This window comes from Coregonus lavaretus (genome assembly GCF_964263955.1).
Source record: "Coregonus lavaretus genome assembly, chromosome: 7".
NCBI classification, from domain to species: Eukaryota; Metazoa; Chordata; class Actinopteri; order Salmoniformes; family Salmonidae; genus Coregonus; species Coregonus lavaretus.
In genome coordinates this window covers 35,380,763-35,390,913 of record NC_139994.1, presented here as the reverse complement: position 1 = coordinate 35,390,913, position 10,151 = coordinate 35,380,763, and the positions used below count along the sequence as shown (strand labels likewise).

At 41.7% G+C, this 10,151-nt stretch overlaps 1 protein-coding gene across 1 annotated transcript in view; it reads left to right on the top strand.

The window, feature by feature from the left end:
- Nucleotides 1–970: 970 nt before the first annotated feature.
- LOC311132510 (ephrin-A3-like) overlaps nt 971–10,151 on the top strand; it is a gene marked incomplete at both ends in the record, with an annotated part of 73,521 nt that continues 64,340 nt past the window's right edge. The window contains one exon of the mRNA XM_084165787.1: nt 971–1,080. Within this exon, the coding sequence (XP_084021913.1) occupies nt 971–1,080 (110 nt within the window). The remainder of the gene's footprint in view (nt 1,081–10,151) is intronic.

Below are 10,151 nucleotides of genomic sequence, written 5' to 3'. Positions count from 1 at the left end.
CAGTTATAATAGGCCTACATAATTTGCATAGTTAATCAAACACAGTAATGCCTAAAATAGTTAAATTAATAGTCATTACTTCACAGGCCAAATGCATGGTTTAAAATCGAGCATTGATAAAATTGAACAGGTTAATTGAAATCTCTCTGAATTTAGGAAATTAAACATGCGCACGCGCATCACACACACACGCGCACGTATCACACAAACACACAAAAGTGGCGGGGCGGGGCGGTGCTGATGGATGGACAGAGCGAGCGCATCTTGTCTATCAGAGGGCGGGATTGTAGAGGCAACGGGTGCGCAGCGTGTGGCTAGTTTGGAAGCGGTGGCAGGTAGAAACCTAAAAGTCTCAACGGACACTGACTGAGCTGAAACTAAATTAAAATGACAAAGTAGACAATTACATTTACAGTCGAAACGAAAAAGGAACCCATAGGCCTACCAACAGAAGGATAATGTAAACACATTTTGACAAACTTTGATTATACCATTTCAACGCCAGCTGTGCTTCTCCGAGACGAAAGGTTGTCTTGATGTGAGGCTACATTGAGGTGATTTGCAACATCCTTTCATCAACACGGGACTTCAGTTGTCATTGTCAAATATAGCAGTCTAATTTGCCTTATCACTTCTCCTTCTGAACAGTATTGTTTTCGGTCTGTGGAGAGGATTAGGGAACATAAAAGGAATACTCAAAGCACAGTGACTTCAAAGTGCGCAGCAGGCAAAGTAAACATAGGGTTGGGGAGGATACCGAAATGGGGTTCGTCGTCGCAATGGAATTAGTGCTGAAGAACACATAAACCAAGCCAAGTATTCGTCCGTTCCAAACGTCGCTGAAAACTGTTCAACTAGGTTGTGTTACCGCTGGGATGTTGACAGTGACCCGCTGTTTGGGACGGAGGGACTGAGAGCGAAGAAGGTAGGCTAGAGAGAACGAAGGGGGAGAACAAGGAACAGTGGGATTATGGCTCTCGCAACCGTTTCTCTCTGTCTAATAGCACTTGCCTTTACAAACTTGCACCTGACGCGAGCCAACGACCGACATGCCGTCTATTGGAACAGCTCAAATTTACAGTAAGTAAACTAGCCTACAGATATAGGCGTAATACAGTACGGCAGGCTATCATCATTGTTTTATTTGTTGCTGTGGACCTAACCTGCTGTGGACCTAACCTGACGACAGATGTCAGTATTAGGAATTGATTCTAAAAACATGAAACAAAAATAATCCAACTTTAAGTCATAAAGTGTGACTATTTTACAGGATTCATACGTGAATTGATAGGCCTATGTATAAATCATTCTGTCAATTGTGTGATTAATGCCCACTGTGCCTTTTAAAATAAGCATAAAAACTAGCCTTTATGTTTATGCCATAACTTTTATTTTCCTCCACAAATTGTAGGCTATTTCCACAGTGTATTACAGAATTTGCCTATTGTCAATAACACACACACACACACACACACACACACACACTATAATAGCCAATAACAGGCAGCTGTGTTATTATTATTATAATGTTCCTTTCCACCATGTTAGCAGGTACCTGGTGTTCTATATGAATATTTAATATGGCCAACTCAGTTATCACTGTCCATCTCTTCTTCCACAATGATTAATATCTGTCATCTATGAACCCCCCCCCCTCTCTCTCTCACACACAAAATCCTCCGCATGTTAATGCAATCCATGTTAATGCAATCCATTCTGATATTGTCTGCCATCTTTGTCCCCCCATCCTACTATAGTAGGTTACTATACTGTAGGTAAGCGTCTCCAGACTTCTAACTCAATACCTCTGCAGCAGAGATCGATTGGGTATCTGGTGCCTTTGTCCTCTCATTAGTTTACATTGAATCCATCATTCTCACTTTATTTTATCTTCTCCCCTCACCCCAGCTCTTGCGCTCTCTCTCTCTCTCTCTCTTGCTCTCTCTCTTTCTTTTTCTCTCTATTTGTTTTGCTCCTCCTTTCGTCCGTTTATATTCACCTCAGACACTGGCCGCTCCCCTGTATGGCCTCTCTCTATCTCATACTTGGTTATTTTGCTCCCTCTCTCTTATTTTTCTACTGTCTCTCATGGACAGCCTGTCCCCCTCAATTCCTTTTTTTGTGTGCATCTCCTTTTTTTGTGTGCATCTCCTTACCCCCCCCCCCCCCCCCCATCTGCTCCCGTTCCCTCACTCACCTCCAAAACCCAGGTTGTGTCCCAAATGGCACCCTATTCCATTTATAGTGCACTACTTTTGACCAGGGCCCATAGGGCTCTGATGAAAAGCAGTACACTATATATAGGGAATAGGGTCTCATTTGGGACACATACCCAGACTGAAAGGTACACAAAGATAATTACATAAGATAAAGTTGTTTGAATGCATCTGAAAGATAATCAATGAAGGATTCTGGGCATGTGAGACGTACTGACAGTTTATTATAATCAAGGTATCTCAATCACACAACAAAAGTGCAAACGAACACCTAGTAAAAATTCCAACCAGCTCTGGTTGCGATAGCAATTAACTACGTCAGTGTGAATCTGAATAGAGGAGAGGCATATTAGAGGAGACTCATTAGCATTGCTAGCGCATGTTCGAAGTGCTGTGAGGATTTAGCAGGTTTGTGCGTGTCACATTCTGTATTAGTATTATCTATCATTGTTCATTATTCATTTGGCGTGTGTTCTATCCAGAATGACTTGCACAGCGTGAGGAGTACGCCTAGGAATTGTATGGTGTAATCATTTATCAAGTGTTGGCACATCGGCACCTTAATATAACATTTAAATGAATATATTTTTATTTTAATATACTCCAATGATAATAAGTGTCTCTGTGTGGGGTGTGTGTGTGTGTGTGTGTGTGTGTGTGTGTGTGTGTTTGTTTGTAATATCTTCCCTTCCTCCACACTGAGATAAGTATCTGTAGAATAATGCACAAATTGACCCAGTTTGCAGGTAGTAGACAAATCCACAGAGGCTATGGCAGGAATACTGATAGGCCATCAAGCCTTGTAGGCTTTAGGCCACTCCAGCACCACTTTTTAAAAGAGAATACTATCGTTTGAAAGGGTAAAACTTGCATACCATAACAAGAGTTGGAGATGCATACCTCGAAGAAGAAGTGCCCTGATTGCAGCCGTCGGAGTTGCAGCACAGTTATCTACCTCCATCTCCTTTAGAAAGAGTTGCTCCCAGCTTCCACTCACAGCGGTATGCCTAAGCCAACTCGTTAAAGATGTCCCTGCTAATGGCTGACTGAAGCAGGAAAAAACACACGCAGGCCATTAAATCATCTCGCATCTGAGGCCATCTGCCAATTAGAGAGGGGAGATGTGGAACATCTTGAGGAGCACATGTGAGTGGTGTTGGCCTTGCCAGTGACACAGGCTGAGTCCCAAATGACACCCCATTCCCTATATAGTACACAAAAGTAGTGCACTATGGAAGGGGAGAGGGTGCCATTTGGGACACAGTCACAAACTGTAGCCTCTTAATTGGATGTTCTGTGTCACCATGATCAAAACAATAGTGTGGCTTTCACTCACTCTCAATGTCGCTACTAAGGATCATAACTTAGCAGGAGATCAGGGCATGCAGGTCCTTTGTACAGGTGTGGGAGGGAATAGCAAGGAATCCATGGTGTGAAAATGTTGCCCACCTTACTGTAAAATCGGCCTACCATCGCCTCCTAAACAAGATGAAAGGTCTATGTGCGTTTATAGTACCACATGTTGAGACCTGAAATGGAGTCTGTCAGGCCCCCAAACCAAATAAAGAAAGAAAACACTGCCTGCATGCATCCCTCCCTGCCTGCCTGGTTGGCTCACCATATCCGGTGTTACAAAATAAATTATCACCTTGACAAATAGCTTCCCTGAGAGTACGAGGCATGGGGGCTCCTCATGATCAATGTGGAGCGGAGCTGCTATCTTACTCAACCGCCCCACTGAATCTATGTGGGTGGAGGACCAGCAACTCAGAGGTGGTGGCACTGTGTGGTGGTGGAGGAGAGGGGAGCCCCAACACACCTTGGGGAGAGAGGTTTCTGATCTTCTCTGTGAGATATTTATAGTGGAGAAGATAGGGGGTGGGAGAAAGAGAGAGAGAAACACACAGAGGGAGACAAATAGAGATGGAGGAGAGGAAAAATGTGGAGAACGGTATTGAGAGAAAGGGGTGGGGAGTAGTGATGGAGAATATCGAGTGCCGGTAGAATGATGGAAAGCGTGCCAAGAAAGTAGGGAGAGGATATTTTGAGAATAATTAAGAGAGCCCAAAGACGAGGAGGGAGCGCAAGGGAGTGCGCTTTTGTGGAAATTAAAGTTATTTGGTGAATGTGCTGCGGCTGCTGTTTCTGGAGAGATTATACTTATGAGAGGTGACCCGTGCTAATGTGGACACACGCAGGGTCATTCATGTGGACCAGTGCTCGGAGACAATAGCAGCGGCCTGGCCCTATGCAATACTGTGCTGCGCAATCCGTGAGACACAAGCGGATTTGCTAGCTGATTACATGCAAGGCTGTCTGTCTGTCTGGCTCGCTCACTGAACAGTCTCGCCAATTTTGCATACAAATGCATCTTACTCACTGGCATTCAATTTGATCTTTTCCACATTCGTCATGCCACCGTGCCACGCAACCGTCTCAAACAGCATTAGATATTTTTCAAGTATTTCTTTCTTTCCTGGCTTGAAGTTGATGGCTGTAGTGCTGAATGGGAATCTGTGAGCTACGCTGACTCCAAAGTGAATGAAAAAGAGAATGGTGCTGGAGGGAAAAGCGGCCGTTTTACTGGCTCTATTTTCTGTCTTGTTTTGCGCTGATCGTAACTTTATTTTAACATAATGTTTCCTTAGACTGAAAAAAGCTTCTTGACATCAGAACAGCTATCACTAACCTCAATTTGGACGAGAACTTCAACTTCAATGAGTCGGAGGCGAAAGACATCATCACATGTGCTGCAGTTACTGTTTATTTTCTATCCTGTTGCCTAGTCACTTTATCCCAACCTATATGTACAGTACCAGTCAAAAGTTTGGACACACCTACTCATTCAAGGGTTTTTCTTTATTTGTACTATTTTCTACATTGTAGAATAATAGTGAAGACAAACTATGAAATAACACATGGAATCATGTATTAACCAAAAAAGTGTTAAACAAATCTAAATATATTTTATATTTGAAATTCTTCAAATAGCCACCCTTTGCCTTGATGACAGCTTTGCACACTCTCAACCAACTTCATGAGGTAGTCACCTGGAATGCTTTTCCAACAGTCTTGAAGGAGTTCCCACATATGCTGAGCACTTGTTGGCTGCTTTTCCTTCACATCCACCGACCTCAATTGGGTTGAGGTCGGTGGATTGTTGAGGCCAGGTCATCTGATGCAGCACTCCATCACTCTCCTTCTTGGTCAAATAGCCCTTACACAGCCTGGAGGTGTGTTTTGGGTCATTGTCCTGTTGAAAAACAAATGCTAGTCCCACTAAGCGCAAACCAGATGGGATGCCGTATCGCTGCAGAATGCTGTAGTAGCCATGCTGGTTAAGTGTGCCTTTAATTCTAAATAAATCACAGACAGTGTCACCAGCAAAGCACCCCCACACCATCACACCTCCTCCTCCATTCTTCACGGTGGGAACCACACATGCGGAAATCATCCGTTCACCTTCTCTGCGTTTCACAAAGACACGGCGGTTGGAACCAAAAATCTCTCCTTTGGACTCATCAGACTGCACAGACAGATTTCCACCGGTCTAATGTCCATTGCTCGTGTTTCTTGGCCCAAGCAAGTCTTCTTCTTATTGGTGTCCTTTAGTAGTGGTTTCTTTACAGCAATTCGACCATGAAGGCCTGATTCACACAGTCTCCTCTGAACAGTTGATGTTGAGATGTGTCTGTGACTTGAACTCTGTGAAGCATTTATGGTAACTCTAATGAACGTATCCTCTGCAGCAGAGGTAACTCTGGGTCTTCCATGAGAGCTAGTTTCATCATAGCGCTTGATGGTTTTTGCGACTGCACTTGAAGAAACTTTCAAAGTTCTTGAAATGTTCCGTATTGACTGTCCTTCATGTCTTAAAGTAATGATGGACTGTCATTTCTCTTTGCTTATTTGAGCTGTTCTTGCCATAATATGGACTTGGTCTTTTACCAAATAGGGCTATATTCTGTATACCCCCCCCCCCCTACCTTGTCACAACACAACTGATTGGCTCAAACGCATTAAAAAGGAAAGAAATTCCACAAATTAACTTTTAAGAAGGCACACCTGTTAATTGAAATGCATTCCAGGTGACTACCTCATGAAGCTGGTTGAGAGAATGCCAAGAGTGTGCAAAGCTGTCATCAAGGCAAAGGGCGGATACTTTGAAGAATCTACAATATATTTTGATTTGTTTAACACTTTTTTGGTTACTACATGATTCCATATGTGTTATTTAATTGTTTTGATGTCTTCACTATTATTCTACAATGTAGAAAATAGTAAAAATGAAGAAAAACCCTTGAATGAGTAGGTGTGTCCAACCATTTGACTGGTACTGTACATATCTACCTCAATTACCTCGTACCCCTGCACATCGTACAAAGCAGCACGCCTTGCCCTTAACTGCACACACAGAACTAACATCAACAACATTCATGATAGTCTTTCGTGGTTGAGGGTTTAGGAGAAATGTACTACTTCTCTTCCTAGTCTTTTTAAGAAACATTTGTGTGTTGAAAATGCCTAACCACTTGAATAATATATTTGCATTCAAACAGACATACATAACCCACCAGACACGCCACTATTGGTTTGTTCATGGTACCCAAACCAAAAACAGATTTAATGCGACGATCAGTTATGTATAGAGCCATGTCATCGTGGAATGCTCTGTCCCCAGAGGTTACTCAGGCAAAAAAGCAAGTTTAACTTACAATATGTTTTTTTTATCTGTTTTTTTATCACAGCACCTCTCATCTTTCTAAAGATGTAATTTAACTGTATAAGTACAGTTGAAGTCGGAAGTTTACATACACTTAGGTTGGAGTCATTAAAACTTGTTTTTCAACCACTCCACAAATTTGTTGTTAACAAACTATAGTTTTGGCAGGTCGGTTAGGACATATACTTTGTGCATGACACAAGTAATTTTTCCAACAATTGTTTACAGACAGATTATTTCACTTATAATTCACTGTATCACAATTCCAGTGGTTTACATACACTAAATTGACTTTGCCTTTAAACAGCTTGGAAAATTCCAGAAAATGATGTCATGGCTTTAGAAGCTTCTGATAGGCTAATTGACATCATTTGAGTAAATTGGAGGTGTACCTGTGGATGTATTTCAAGGCCTAACTTCAAACTCAGTGCCTCTTTGCTTGACATCATGGGAAAATCAAAAGAAATCAGCCAAGACCTCAGAAAAAGATTTGTAGACCTCCACAAGTCTGGTTCATCCTTGGGAGCAATTTCCAAACGCCTGAAGGTACCACGTTCATCTGTACAAACAATAGTACGCAAGTATAAACACCATGGGACCACGCAGCCGTCATACCGCTCAGGAAGGAGACACATTCTGTCTCCTAGAGATGAACGTACTTTGGTGTGAAAAGTGCAAATCAATCCCAGAATAACAGCAAAGGACCTTGTGAAGATGCTGGAGGAAACAGGTACAAAAGTATCTATATCCACAGTAAAACGAGTCCTGTATCGACCTGAAAGGCCGCTCAGCAAGGAAAAAGCCACTGCTCCAAAACCGCCATAAAAAAGCCAGACTACAGTTTGCAACTGCACATGTGGACAAAGATCGTACTTTTTGGAGAAATGTCCTCTGGTCTGATGAAACAAAAATAGAACTGTTTGGCCATAATGACCATCGTTATGTTTGGAGGGGAAATGGGGAGCTTGCAAGCCGAAGAACACCATCCCAACCGTGAAGCACGGTGGTGGCAGCATCATGCTGTGGGGGTGCTTTGCTGCAGGAGGGACTGGTGCACTTCACAAAATAGATGGCATCATGAGGAAGGAAAATTATGTGGATATATTGAAGCAACATCTCAAGACATCAGTCGGGAAGTTAAAGCTTGGTCGCAAATGGGTCTTCCAAATGGACAATGACCCAAGCATACTTCCAAAGTTGTGGCAAAATGGCTTAAGGACAACAAAGTCAAGGTATTGGAGTGGCCATCACAAAGCCCTGACCTCAATCCTATAGAACATTTGTGGGCAGAACTACTAGGATTAAATGTTAGGCGTTGTGAAAAACCTTAGCCAAATACATGTAAACTCAGTTTAAGTAAACTTCCGACTTCAACTGTATGTATATATGAATAGTGTGTAAATAGTGTTTTGGTTGTCTCTTAGTGTCTTTCCTATATATACCGTAATTTTCGGACTATAAGCCGCGCCTTTTTTACCATTTTTCGACCCTGCGGCTTATATAACGGTGCGGCTAATCTATGGATTAAAAAGTTGAAAAGTTTGTGTGTCTGTTTTGCTATGTGATACAGTACAGTTTACACAGCACAGTATATGTTCTGTAGCTACTATTGCACTAAATTGTAACACTTGAATACGTTATGCAAATATGCAACTTGTTTGTTGAAATGTTAATAAATGGGAGCTTCCTCAAGCAGCCATCTCTTTCCCGACAATCCCCTCTGTGCACGAACCCTTACATATGGTAATTAAACATTAAAACACCTGCGGCTTATAGTCCAGTGCGGTTTATATATGTACACATCATTCAATTTAGCTGCTGCGGCTTATACTCCGGTGCGCCTTATAGTGCGGAAAATACGGTAACTCTTATTTTATTATTTTTAATTTAATGTAATATCTTATTTGTTCTTGTCTGTTACTGTTCTGTACTTTGTCATGTATTTGTACATTTATGTGTACCCCAGGAACAGTAGCTGCTCCATGTGCAGTAGCTAATGGGGATCCTGATAAACTAAATTAAACATCGACTCGGTACTGGTACCCCGTATAGCCAAGTTATTGTAACTCATTTTGTATTTATTCCTTGTGTTATTATTTTTCTATTATTTCTCTTTGCACTGTTGAGAAGGGGCCCGTAAGCATTTCACTGTTAGTCCACACCTGTTGTTTATGAAGCATGTGACAAATACAATTTGATTTGATTTGAATGACCTTCAGTACTGAATGAAGCTATATGGAAGTGTAAGGCTGGGGTAAAGAATGATTATCCATGGACACTGAAACTTCAGATATTTTTTATTTATTTATTTCACCTTTATTTAACCAGGTAAGCCAGTTGAGAACAAGTTCTCATTTACAACTGCGACCTGGCCAAGATAAAGCAAAGCAGTGCGGTAAAAACAACAACAACATAGAGATAGAGGGCTCTATTTTAACAAACCTAACACAATGGTAAATCTTAGGACTGGCAGTAGCGTTATAGGTTCGGGAGGGTGTCAGAAATATTTTTGCTATTTTCCCAAACAGAATTATGAGTGCAGTAGCTGGCAGTGGCGTGAAAGGGCTGGGTTTTGATGAATAAATAAATTGGGAGGTGTGACAACGAGGGCTTGGCCATTCACTGGCCAAATGCGTTTCATGGCTTAATAATGCATGCTGTTGTCTCAAATTCTGTATGTTATTGACAGTCTTTGCGTTGTCATCAACTCCAATATGGCTGGGGGCATGGAACATTCTCATCCTTGTCCATTGTGGATTGATACTGCAGTTTATTAAATAGCACATGCTATAGTAACAAGTAATAACAACAGTAAAAAAACATCCAGTGTTTTCTCAATATGTTTGTAGTGTTGACAGTCAACATTGTTGAAATTTGATTTATGAGTATAGGCCTACATGTCTTTACGCATCACACTTCTCCTCAAATAAGAAATACTAGGCTCCTATTGTATTGTATGTATGTATGTACGTTCTCAATAAGCAAGATATAGCCTAGGCCTACCGTTGATATGGTGTCATAGGACTGAATAATTAGAATATGTTTGGTGGAGTACGTCTTTGGTAACCGGACAAGAGGCGCTCTTTGGAAATGGGGTAGATACAAGCCGAATGGAGTTTGCATTGCAGGTAGGCCTATGTGAATTATGAATAATGCAAAAGCATGTACAGATAAATTAACAGATAAAAAGGGGCTTCAAAATGACACAACCA